The sequence below is a fragment of the Macaca nemestrina genome, chromosome 9 (genome assembly GCF_043159975.1).
Source record: "Macaca nemestrina isolate mMacNem1 chromosome 9, mMacNem.hap1, whole genome shotgun sequence".
In the NCBI taxonomy this organism is placed as follows: Eukaryota; Metazoa; Chordata; class Mammalia; order Primates; family Cercopithecidae; genus Macaca; species Macaca nemestrina.
The window spans coordinates 26877826-26891796 of record NC_092133.1 but is presented as its reverse complement, the minus strand read 5'-3'; the positions used below and the strand labels follow the sequence as shown (position 1 = coordinate 26891796).

The following is a 13971-nucleotide window of genomic DNA, read 5'->3' as shown; positions in this document are numbered from 1 at the left end:
TGGAGCTAAACCAGGGTAATGCTAAAGGAGAATGGGAGAGGAAGTGGGCAGGGATAATATTATGAGGGAAGAACTGATGCAACTTGGAAATCCACATTTTTAAGAAGAGGTAAGAGAGCACAGAAAAATATGACCCAAAAGTGGTTAGGCTGCGATATGAGGAATAAGGAAATATGGAAGCCTATTTTTAAAAAGCTGATTCTAAATGGTAAGATATTCCACTGCAACCTCAACATAAAATTGAAAGTAAGTGATGGTATTCATTTCGAAGTTTTCTGCAGACAGTGCCCTGCTTCATAGCTTTGAGTAAGAGATGAGGTAGAGTATCTTGGAGACAAAAAAAAAAAAAAATTGCCATACCCCCTTCCTAATATATTATCGGTATATCTGGTCATTTTTATCTAACAGAGTTTTACGGTCTTTCTCTCCGTTTTTTGTAACCTTATTAGACTTCATCCCATTTCCAGTTTGCAGAACCTGGAGAAGGAAAAATGCAGAGCCTCAGTCTCTTGTTACTGAATCCACTAAATTCACTGCAGGGTGGGAAGAGGAAAGAGTTACAGCCATCTCGCGCCACATTCTCTAAACCTCTTTGGTGTGGGTGGCTTATAGAAGTCTTGGGGGTGCTGTGCGGAATGACTGGTATATATGAAGGAGGAAGAGAAATGGCCATGGTGACCTCGTGCATATAAACCAAACTATCAAACCACAATAAGAGGGATAAAAATCTGAAGTTGACTTGGCGGCAATATTCAACAAGGCCTTGAGAATGAATGGTAATGATATGAGTCAGAATCAGAGAGAGAGAGAGGCTATTTTATATTCTGGAGTGTTTTCTGATCATGGACAGGTATGTCAGCAAAAGTTTATGAAGCTGCCTCTTTTGTGTCAGCCTTGATACTCAAGGTTAGAGGAGAAAATTTGGGGCAGCGATAATAGGACAGGTATACACACAAAAAAAGTCACTTCGAGGACTAGCAGTGAGGCCCGGTGGATGTGGATAAAGTATCTGCCAACGTAGGAGTTTCACGTAAGAAGAGAACTCAAGCTTAAGCCAGACTTTACTGGTCCATGGCACAGTGGGGGCCATGAAGATACCCTGGAGGTAGATTATAGCATGGTGTGCAGATAACACAGGCTCTCTAGCCAGACATACCTGGGTTTAAATTTCATTACTATTGTCTACTAGTGTGAGACATTAGGCAAAATTATATAAGATAGTGTTTATTTATTTATTTATTTACCTTATTTATTTCTCATCTGAAAAAGAGGACTGAAACATCTCTGGATAATGGATACCTCTTGTTGATGCCTTCCCATTATCCTCCCCACTTCTTTTGATAAAAGCACCTTAGTCTCTTCCCGGGCATCATATTCCTTATTTTCTGTCCATGTGGTTTAGTAAAGTTGATTCTAGCCCCAGGTCTATCTATGGCCATTTTACCGATTCAGATCCCATAAGATTTAATCCTAGGAGTTTTTCTGGAACAAGCAAGAAGTACTTTTCTTTTACATTAGAGTGAACTGGGAAGATAGAAGCTTCTAGAGACCACTGCAAAGAGAAATTTTGCCCAAGTGAAGCTAAAACAGAGGAAAGGAGAGTGGAGTGATGGGGAGATATCAAGATCTGATGCATTCAAGAAGCCTATGGATGTAGTGGAGTCTAATAAAGTTCCTTCTGACTTCCCAGATCCATAAGCCAATATCTCTTTAAAAATTTTTTTCTTCTTAAAACAGGATGCATTTTTCTATCACGTATCTAGAAAGAGTCTTGATCAATAAACTATTTCACATAAATTATTTGAGGACTGACTTAAACAATATGTGCAAAAGACTTAGCACAAGTCTTGGCACACAGTAAATGCTCAACAAATGGGACTTGTTGAAAAAGATGTAGAATGGGAAGTCATTCACATTGACTGGTATGGAACCGTGGGGAAGAATGCTAATGGGTATACATGCTGAAATGCACTGAGTATAGCAGAAGGATAAATGTTTAAATAATACAGATGTCATATAAGCCCCAGAGGGACATCACTGAAACATAGCTGGCATTCCAAAATAACAAAGGTTCATTGCTGAGCCAACTCTTGATTTTCCATGTGTGAATTAGTCACAGAAAATATGTATCACTGTTCAGCTGTCCCTATGTCAAGTCAGCTGTCTGTATGTCAGAGTAACATAATCAATAAGATAAGGCTGAACCTATTTTTAATTAAGTGAAACAGCCCCGAGATTGCCTTGTCTTTTGCATAATTAATAGATTGCTGAAGAGTTTCTAATGAGAAATGCCTTCCACTGCTTTATACTAAACTTGACTCAGATCCTAACAAACCACATTCACTGTCCTTGAGTAGAGAATTTAGCTTTTGGCAGGAGCTTTCCTTATTTAAGGCATTTGGATGCCACTGATCGTCCATAACCATGTTCTTTGTTCAGTGTCAAATGCAGCACCTTAGCTTTTACCTACTAAAGTGCTAAACTAAAATCAACTAAAATAAAATTTTAGAATTTAAAGTTTTTTCTCCTGTCTTTTATTGGAGGATGAGAAGGGAATAAGTCTTGAATTTGAGCTGATCTTTCAAAACCTGGCTGTAACAAATTATGTGCTATGTTGGATAAACTACATCACTTCACTTTTCTGTTTCATCAAAATGGGGATAATAACCACTACCATATAATCTTGTTAAGAGGATCAAATAGCATGATTATCATGTGGCTACACCAATGTAGTTACTCAGCAAATACAAATCCCCTGATAGAATTTTATCCTTATGACACTCAGTTCTCCCATCTATATATATTTTCCCTAATAAGAAAACCCATCTTCCCTTACAGTAGCATAATCTTTTTTTTTTTTTTTTTTTTTGTCCTTCTATTCCCTTTTTAGGAATTACATTTCCTTCAACCTTGAACCATGCAGTTTGATTAGGTCTCAACCGCAGACCGTATTTCAGTTATCGGGGTAGATATGTGTCTGATCTACATGAGTAATGAATCATCTTGTATGTCCTTGATCCAAGCCAGGCCTCTCAGATTCAATCCTTGGAAACAGAGAAAAAGAGACAGACTGGCTTGATGGGATTTCCAAGCTGTTAAAATGTAAGCCTAGGTCGGGCGCGGTGGCTCACACCTGTAATCCTAGCACTTTGGGAGGCTGAGGCAGGTGGACTGCCTGAACTCAGGAGTTCAAGACCAGCCTGGGCAACACGGTGAAACTCCGTCTCTACTAAAATACAAAATATTAGCCAGGTGTGGTGGCATGCGCCTGTAGTCCCAGATACTCAGGGAAGCTGAGGCAGGAGAATCTCTTGATCCCAGGAGACAGAGGTTACAGTGAGCCGAGATCACGCCACTGCACTCCAGCCTAGGTGACAGAATGAGACAATGTCAAAAAAAAAAAAAAAAAAAAAAAAAAAAAGTAAGCCTAAAGCTGCTAGTGTCCACTGCTGTCACAAAATGGGAAAAGCAAACCTGATAATGAAGACAACACAAAGAAAAACAAAATTAATAGAGAGAGAAAGGTGGCTATTATGAATAATATTAACACTGTTGGCCAGTAGGCATTCAAGATGATTCTTAGGCACAAGGCATGTAACCAACTCACAAGAATCATCTCATTTGATGAAGTAGGTATTAATTATTTTACAGGGGGAAAAAAACTGAGTTACACAGAAATTATGTAACTTCCCCATGAATTTTTTTTTACTTAGTAAATGGCAAAGCTAGAAATTAAACCTCAGTGTCCTTGAACCCCTTGACCTGCAAGTTGTACTGCCTCCCAATATAATTGGTTTCCAGCATAGGAAAGAACAAGACCACTGTTGCTGTCAGTTAAATTAAAAGGACACCTATTCTATTAATGGTAATATTATTCTGTCTCTTACATGATGTTCTATATATGTAAATAAGTTTTAGAAATAATCTGAACTCCTTGGAGGAAAGTTTATATTTATGGTTGCTATGGTAGTATTAATAAAACCAGCTCAATACTCCAATACACTGTTCTTTTAGATAAACATAGAAATTGACCCTTCTGCTGTTAAAGCTTGAAACCTGTATTTGTTTTATCTGAGTTCCTTCCTCAGGAAAGGATCTTCAAGCCTCTCAAAAAAAAAAGTATTAAAGAATTGAAACTCATCAGACCATGAACCAGATGCCTCCTTGCCCCTCCCCAGTTCCTGTTTTACACCCTGTTACATTGATTTCCTGCCAAAAAAAAAAAAAAAAAAATACCCATACTTTTAGTCAGGGAGATGGATTTGAGATTGAGTCCCCATCTCCTTGGCTGCAGCACCTGATTAAAGCCTTCTTCCTTGGCAATACTTGCTGTCTCAGTGACTGGCTTTTTGTGCAGTAGGGTCTTGACCAAACTTCTAGTGCTTTGGTAACATTATCAGAAACCACTGAGATAACATAAGAATAAGTTGTTACAGGCTGGGCATGGTGGCTCACGCCTATGATCCCAGCACTTTGGGAGGCTGAGGCGGGTGGATCACAAGGTCAAGAGATCGAGACCATTCTGGCCAACACGGTGAAACCCTGTCTGTACTAAAAAAAAGAAAAAAAAAAAAGAAAGAAAGAATAAGCTGTTACATGCCATAATTATTTAACAATTGCTATTTATTACTTCCAGGGGTGGCATGACCATTGCTACCAGAAATAAAAATAATTATCAATGTGTTCGGTGATGAGGAAACAATATGAATTGGTCTTCATTTCTTCTTTAGGGAAATTCTATGTTATTACCCATGGTAACTTAACAATTTGATTTAACACTAGTGAAATCTCCCTCAGTCCCATACACATCCCCAATAGCCAGGTTCCAAGCAGAAATGATTAAAGGAGGTTTATTTTAACTATACTTTGCTGAATTATCCTAGATAGCCCCATAGTTCCTGTATAATTTGAAGTAACTGGTTTCCAGAAGTGAATCTAATAAATATTGCTTTGACTGACAACTTTTCTGTCAGCTTAAGGTAGTTGCTCAGAGTTAGAAAATACAGACTATGTGGGCAGAGACCGATATTTTCATCAACAGTCATGGTACTATGCAATTTACGAGTTCCCATGCCTTCTCTAGAAAAATCAACCAAGCTTAAGGAACCCATGTGAGCCATTTGACAAGCACAGTTGGCACTGTGGTCAAAAGAACTCTGGGTTCTCACCATTCATATGTCTGAGGCGGCTAGATTTCCAGGGCTCACAGTCCCAGACAAGAACATAAGGCTAAGAGGCAGAGACAATAGCATTTGTTGATTTAGTAGAGCACAGACTTCAGTGACAGACAGCCTTCACTCAAATTCTGGCTCTGGCACTTTCCAGCTGTGTGACTTTACCCAAATTACTTACCTTCTCTATACCATAGGTTCCCTATCTGTTAATGATGATAATCAAAAGCTTACTTCAGAAGCTTGTTATGAGGATTAAATAGCTTAAGTTTAAGTAGTGCTTGTTGCACTATTAAGACTTGAATGGGCAAGATGTGTCTCTGTTTTCAAAAACAAAAGAAGGAGGTTTTATTTCTTTTACTTAACAGATCAATTAGAATTCATATACAATAATGTATAATGTTTTTATAAAGATAATTTTATGGCTTTTGATTAGAAGAGCTTTGCTAATCAAGCTTTCACAGAGAAGATTCCTTCTTTAAGGAATAGGCAAGAAAATATTGCAATTAGCACTGGTGGAAGCAGTGGTGAGGTCTGTTCAGGTTATAATAATGCATAAATAAGACCTCTGGTGACATAGAAAACACTGTATATATGTACCACTTCATCTCAGTTCCTTTTTCTTGCCCATCCTGTCAATATTTTTCATTGTTTCTTTTGGTAGGAACCAACTTCTGCCAAGTCCTCTGAATGGCTACTTCCTACCGTATAGTTCTAGGCACCATGAGCAGATATTTGCAGTCATTTGAAAGTAGGACTTGAGAAAAGATTTGTCCTTCATGCTTTTTCATTAGCAAAGCAGCAACTGCATTTCCAGGATAAACGAGGAGGACAACATTCATTTATTTCAGTCCTTTATTTGCTTATTTTCTGAGGCCTTTCTATGTACCCCAAAAGGGAGAGAATGAAAGAAAAAGACATGAACCTTCTCTTCCATAAACTAACTTTATACTTTATGGACAAAACACACAGAGATGAAGGTTTCTCATGAGTACGATACAAAATTAGTAAGAGAGGGAGAAAAAAACGCTGACCAGAGAAAGGAGATTCAGTAAGAGACAGAGTTGAGTTCCTGGAGACAGGAGATGTCAATTTGAACTTTAGAAGCAAGGCTTACACCATCCTGAACAAGAGCACCAGAGGGAGAGAGGTAAATAAGCTTCTGTGCAACAAAAACCTCCTTTAGTTACAAATGTCTCGTTTTGATAGGGGAAAAAGTGGTATCTTGCCATATAGAAGTCCTTGTGTTATTATCTCAGAGCCAGTTTGTTTGCAAATGGCCTAACTTTTTCAGGCAGTTTTGCTAGCTTTTTAAGAGATTTCTCTAATGTAGTTCTCTGGCTTTCAACTCCCACAGGGGTTTTAGGGTAGTGTTTGAAAATGAGAAAGATAAAAATGCATTCCTCTTAGAAGTTCATATAAAAGCGAAAGAATTGGAGTGGAGGTGGGAAGCTATTATGTACCTTGGTGATCTATTCTGCCTGTAACTCTAAAGGCTGATGAGAGGCAGTGTGATTTCAAGAGGAATCAAGAGGAGATACTTTCACTGCCCTCATTGCAGGGAGCTCATTGGCTCCTAAAAGGTCACTGTCACAGTGATTCTGAATGACATGAATAAAGGATATTTAAACTCCTGTCTGAGTTAGTTCCTTGTTACACAGTTTATAGTAGTAAAAATCTTGAAACAACCTGAATGTCTTTTCCACAGGCAGATTAGAGAAATTAGGGTAAGGTAGAATCACATCTTTTGGCAGGAGGTAGGATGTATATTCAAAGGTGTTGATAAATATTAACACCAAAATCACACTAGAATGTTCTGTGCTTTGTTCTTACTTTGCGAGAATCTAAGACCTTGGAAACTTAAAAGCCAAAGTTAACTTCTGATATTTTCCTTGTTTTCAATTTTACTCACCCATTCCCACGGACAGAGCCACGTCTAGTTTAACTAGGGGGATGAACTGAGGTGGTTAAAGAAAGGAATGCTATTTCCTTTGTCCCTTTCTTTTTCTTGCTGCCTCCTTCTCTCTTTCTCTTCATGTATTTCTCTTTTCCCATACATATATCCCACTAACATATATAGTTTATGTTTTGCATTAATTAGGCATAAGATTTACCTCCAATCTATAGTCTTAGAGCAAAATGATATGTAGTCAACTAAAAATAATGATGTATGCATAATAAACTGCATCCCCGCAAAAAAAAAAAAAAAAACAAAACAAAAAACAAAAAACAAAAAACAAGGTATAGAACAGTGTGCACAGCTACCATTTATGTAAATGTGGGTATCTCTATCTATATATATTAGGGACTGAATATTTTTGTCTCCTCAAAATTCATATGTTGAAACCCTAACCCACAATGATGTGATGGTATTTGCAAATAGGGTCTTTAAGAAGTGATTAGGTTTAACTTAGGTCATGAGGATAGGGTCCTCATGATGGGATTAATGCCCTGATTAAAAAAAAGGAAGAGGTGTGGTGGCTTACACCTGTAATCCCAGCACTTTGGGAGGCTGAGGCTGGGGGATCATGAGGTCAGGAGAGTGAGATCATCCTGGCTAGCACGGTGAAACCCCCTCTCTACTAAAAACACAAAAAATTAGCCAGGTGTGGTGGGCACCTATAGTCCCAGCTACCGGGGAGGCTGAGGCAGGCATCTCAAAAAAAAAAAAAAAAAAAAAAAAAAGAGGAAGAGAGATCAGAGCTCTCTCTTTCTACCATGTATGGACACAGACAGAAGGGAGCCATCTGTAAGCCAGGAAGGGAGTCTTCAGCAGGAACCAAATCTGCCAGCACCTTGAACTCCCCAGCCTGGAACAACGAAGAATAAATATCTGTTGTTTAAGCTACCCAGTCTATGGTATTCTGTTACTGCAGCCCAAGCAAAGTAAGACTACACACACACACACACACACACACACACACACACACACACACCACACACACGTTTGGCAATTCACAGAACATTTCTAAAAAGATAATTGAGAAACTAGTAATAGCAACTGTGTCCCACATGACAAGGAGAAGGCTGGCCAGGCACGGTGACTCAAGCCTATAATCCCAGCACTGTGGGAGGCCGAGGTGGGCAGATCACTTGAGGTCAGGAGTTCAAGACCAGCCTGGCCAGCATGGTGAAACCCCATCTCTACTAAAAATCCAAAAAGTAGCCAGCCATGATGGCATGCACCTGTAGTCCAAGCTACTGGGAAGACTAAAGCAGGAGAATTGTTTGAATCCAGCAGGCGGAAGTTGCAGTGAGCTGAGACCACACCACTGCACTACAGCCTGGGCGATAGAGTGAGACTGTCTAAAATAAATAAATAAATAATTAAATAAATAAATGACAAGGAGAAGGCTTACAAGATCTAAAATCAGGAATGAGAGGAAGATCTACTTTTAGACTAAATAAAACCTACTTCTTTAGACTGAAAATCTTCATTTGAATATGTGATATATGTGTATATAAGGCTTTTAATAATAAAAAGTCACTATTAGATTTTTTTAAATGTCTCTCTCCACGGTTCCACCAAAATATAACAAAGCAATTCTCATAAAGCCCTTGCAGTTCACTAACCTCCATAATCCATTTGGGGTTTCTCAAAAAGACTGTGATAGATTTTTTAACATTCTCTTAAAGTGTTTCTTACTCTAATGTCACATCCTGCCCTGAGGGGATGTGGGCATGCCCCAATAAGAACAGACCTTATGTGAGAGCACTGGTGAGAACAAGATTCCAATGGTCATTTACTAGGTCATATCTGACTAGATCATATCTTAATGTGCTACAAGATAAAGTGAGACTTACCAGTAGAACCTGTTTGGTACAACCCCTTCTTGGATAAGCTGCCACCTTCTCCCAAATTCAGCAGAGCTGTATAACTGTAAAGAACAGAAGTTACTCAACACTATGGTTCTATAGTACATCACATACACAAGCATCAGTTCATTGGATCAATAGTAATAATAATACCTAACATTTATTGAACACCTGCCATACACAAGGTGAGTGCTCCACATGTACCACCTCCATTCCTTATACAAGCTCTGCAAGGCAGATTAATATCTTCATTTTATAGTTGAGGAAACTGAAGCTGAGAAGGATTAACTGACTTGTTAGAAATTACATGTCAAGTTAGTAGTTGAATGAACTGGAATGCACACCGTGTTCTGCCTGTCGATAAAGTCAGCTGTGCCACTTGACCTAGCATGTGCCGAGAATTGTGGGGAATGCAAAGAAGTGCAAAATCTAGACAAGGTTCTGGAAGAGCACGCAATGTAACCAGAACCTGGCTCACATAATGAGAAATGCACGAGGCAGCCAGTGATAAAACAATGCAGAAGACAGGAGCCAATTTAGGGATGCTTCCCAGATGCTGTGGTGAAACAGCTGGGACCTGAATGAATGACAGCATTCAAATGGCTAAAAATAGCATTATTCACAAAGGAACAGCATGAGTCAAAGTGGTAAGATAGACAGGGACAACATATAAATAAGCCAACTTATCTATGTAAGCTTATTTAAGTAATAATTACACATTATTCAGGCATCCAGTCAAGGAGAATCTGTACCTTTTTCTTTCTTTTTTATTATTCTTTTGTTTTTGCTTTTGTTTTTTTGAGATGGAGTCTCACTCTGTTGCCCAGGCTGGAGTGCAGTGGTGTGATCTCGGCTCACTGCAAGCTCCACCTCCTGGGTTCACACCATTCTCCTGCCTCAGCCTCCCAAGCAGCTGGAACTACAGGTGCCTGCCACCACCCCCGGCTATTTTTTTTTTACTATGATTTTTAGTAGAGATGGGGTTTCACTGCGTTAGTCAGGATGGTCTCAATCTCCTGACCTTGTGATCTGCCCATCCCAGCCTCCCAAAGTGCTGGGATTACAGGTGTGAGCCACCACGCCCAGCCTATTATTCATTCTTTGGCCACGCCTGAGGGAGACTGGTTTCTGGGGTACATTTCATGTTTGATATATTTTATAAGTGCCAAGGAGAGGTGGGTGACAACTCCTCTCATAGAGATAACAGAAGATGGGACAGGTCACACTGTCTTAACTGAGAACCCAAACAGGCAGTGTATGCATGGCCTGCTTCTTGTTCCCAGCATGTCCTGAACACCTGGTATTTCACCACAGAGAATTGTACAACAGCAACAGGCACCCAACCCGAGAATATCCACTTCTCTCTCTCTCCCCTTTGTCTTCTTTTCTTTCTTTTTTTTTAAGCCTAGAGCTCTACTTCTTTCTATAAGTTTAAAGGGAGCAGAGTTCATACCATTGTGGTGTGCCTATGTCAAACAGATATATCTATATTTAGTAACATACAAAGATAAATGCAAATGTAAAAGTATCAGGACAGTTCAAAATAATATGTCTGGGTAACAGGCTGAACTCATATACATGCTGCAAGAATAATACATAAACTCTGTGTGCTCCTACGGCTACACCAAAGGATTGCTATTCCCGTTCCCACAGAGAATTCATCTCTATGAGGAATTGTTGGGCACCAGCATTTGTGGTTCTTTTTTTCTGTTTGTAAATTTATCCCCTAAGCTTGAATCTGGAGCCTGTGGACCACTCAGGTATGTCCCAAGACATTTGTTTATATCTTCAAAGAGCAACTTCATTATTTGTGAGCATGTAGAGGCCCCTCAAGCAGTGGGTATACAAAACAATCCAATAAACCAAGCCTCTCTCATTCAGCTCAGTGAGATTCTTTCAATTTACTCTCTCCAAAGGTAACTTTTGGTCCTGGTGGGCTGGCCCTGTCACCTTCCCTCACGCGCCTTGCTGTGCCTTCACTGAGGCTGCCCACTCTGGCAAAAGTGGCTTCAAGACTTTCCTTCTTCAACACCAGTCTTGTTTTCAGAGCCAGATGAAAGGCCACCTCCTCTATGAACCCTCCTCTACCTACTAAGATTCCTACCGGTCTCATCTCCAAAGAACTGTGGAACAACAGCAGATGCTATCAAACTACCAGCCACATATTTATATTTAATTCTCTTAACAGCCTTTCAAGAGAATCTTTCATGAATGCAAGGCAGAAATTCCTTTCTATCTAAAATTACTCTAAAATTTCTAAGGCCACTTCCTGCCTCTTTAATGAGATTGCGAAGCTTTTAGATGTTGGAAATCCTATCCTTCTACATGTACAGGTGCCTCAAACAGTAGATGATAAATGAAAAAGATAATGATTTGGCACCACGTGAATTTCCTAGTCATGTTTCTACCTAATAAAGCACCAAGGTTTCACAATTGGTGGACAAAGAAAATTTATCAGAGGAATATATTTTAGTTCCATGGATTTATAATTAGAGGCATATACCTAAAAACAAACAAAACACACATCCACAAAACCCTATAAATATCAGTGTATTTGCAACTCCCAAGGATTTGAAAGCAGAGTCTTGAATACTCACCTTTAGACAAAACTGCTCTGTATTCTCCACCTACTACTTCAGACATTTTCTCCCTAAAAAGTTAGTTGTCCAGTCTGGTGTTATACTGACTAAAAAGAAAACAACAACTCAGCCATTCAAGTTAACGTGTTAATTAAACCTACAGAGTCTGGCAGCAAAGTGCTCCTCCACAAAGAAGGGAATGGTATCAAAGCATTTTACCCAATGACTGTCTCAGCCACCAGTGGAAGGCTTTCCCTGTAGAATGAGTCAATGTCCTTTAATAAAATTCATAGTGTTGGCAGCACCTAAATAAGATTTATTTCCCTGCCTGTCTGTCTCTGGCTCCAAGGTTTGACCGTCAGAACACAGAACTGAGAACTATCATTACTATCTGTCACATCAGAGAAAGCAGCAGCAGCTTTCTCTAGCTATGCCAAGCTTAGAGAAAGACAAAAAGATTAAGAAGAGGATGGAAGAGTACTTAATCTAGTTTTAGGAGGCCATTGTGCCTCTACTAGTGCCGTGTCATGAACTTAAAATTGCCATTCTTAGAGGGTTTGATTTTGTTTAGCTAACATTACTATAAATGTTGAAAAAGAACTGAAGGAGCAGAAATGTTAGAGAACAAGGAAAGATTCTAGTTATATCTGCAATAAGAATGCAACACAGAAAATCCTGTCTAAAATCATTCTAAAGTATCTGTGACTACATCCTTGTATTAGTAAATACAACTTAATGAGCACAAACCCAACACTCACCTGTGCTCAAGATCTATCAGCAGCCTTAAGGCCTAACCCTCCAGACTGTCATTATGCTGGTCTGGAGCTATTAGCATTTCTCTCTCTTTCCTGACATGTTCCTCTCCTGAAAGGTTTTTGTTTTTTTTTTTAAAGACATCTTTCACATTGGCTTCTTTCCTTGCCATCTGTCTTTGTTTGCTTTAAGAAGAATGCAGATAAAAATACACTTAATTCCACAGGATGAAATCACCAGGGTTAGTTTCATTGACAGCTTTGAGCCAACTCTTAGGCATCTCTGGCGCCTTCCTCTGGATGTCTTTGGAGCTGCAAGTTGTATGGTGGGCACCGGCTATAAGGAATGATAAAGAGGGATGCCACAGCAGGACAAAATAAACTGGGGGAGGGAAAGAATGGGATGCACTGGTTTTGCTCAAGATTCCTAGTCTACAGCAGATAAAGATGGGATGAGAGAAGGGGAGCAGCCATTTCCAACTTTCATTTCCACCTTAACAGTCACATTTTGGTTAAATCCCTAGAAGAGTGACAACTTGCTACTAGATAAGAAACTCAGCTCCTTGTGGTGATACACAAGCTTGCAACTGTCAGTGTCCTTAAAAAGTCTTTTCAATATTTCTAAATCGGATCAACGTATCCTCTCTTTGCAGATTGTTAGACATGTGCACGTGATGGAATTCTCTTCTGCAGCTGGGAAATGTGTGAAAGAGCATTCATTCCACAGAAATTTGTGCTAGGAGAATTCCATAGAAGCTAAGAGTTGTGATAACGTTTTAAGTCTTTGGTTCATGGGATCAGATGTTGTTCACCACAAAGCTTCCCACGGCGGCTTCCCCGGTCAGGGGGCAGTTTCCTGGGGCTTCTCCACACAGGCTCCTTAGAAGGCGTCTGCGTTGGCGGAAAACATCCTGCTGTCGGCTCTTTTCAAGGTTGCCTGCCCACTCCTCTTTCCTTCTCTCCTCTTAACATTTTGGAAGCAGGGGGCCTGCGAATTGTACTTCTTGAAAAGGCTGACAGAAAATGCTGCCAGTTCTATTTTATTTGCCTCATCCTAATATTGCCCTGGGGATGGCCTGGGTACAAAGCACTCATCCACCTCATGACTCTCTGATTCTCACTGCTCTTCCTGCATCCTTTTTAGCAAGAAAGAGATGGTACCTTAAGGACTTCATATAAATTCCTAATGCCAGGCCTGAGGCATCACAAATATCAAGTTCTTTTTCCCATCACCCTCAATAAGAAGAAAGAGATTCAGTCCAGAGAAAAACGCTGTCCTCAGAAGTATGTTCTGATGCTCTCGTTCCACGGCATAGGAGGGGGCCAGAACCCACACTAAGGGGAACCAAAATCTGCAACACTTAAAAGGATTCTGCAAACTTCACTAAGAGCTGATATGAGTCTTTACCTTGGCTGTTCAGTACAGAGAGCAGATAGTGAGAGAGCCATGATGCCCAATCCAGACCTCACACCCAACCCTGCCCCCATAAAGTTTCTCAAAGAAAATGTTAGTGTATTAGTGGTATTACAACCTACAGTAATGTCTAATATTTTGTGTACAGTGTTGTAGTGGCCTGTGTTGTAGTGGCCTATGTTTTAGAGGAAAAGTTTAGAATTTGCAAAATAATTCATAGTGGGCTTTGTAGTACAATT

At 39.7% G+C, this 13971-nt stretch overlaps 1 protein-coding gene across 4 annotated transcripts in view; it reads right to left on the bottom strand.

Annotated features, from left to right (window-relative positions):
- The window catches only part of LOC105478290 (sortilin related VPS10 domain containing receptor 1), a 596134-nt gene that overhangs the window by 185008 nt on the left and 397155 nt on the right, over positions 1–13971 (bottom strand). For all 4 annotated transcript variants that reach the window (XM_071069161.1, XM_071069160.1, XM_071069162.1 and 1 more), the window contains exon 5: positions 8976–9049. In XM_071069161.1, the coding sequence (XP_070925262.1) occupies positions 8976–9049 (74 nt within the window). The remainder of the gene's footprint in view (positions 1–8975; positions 9050–13971) is intronic.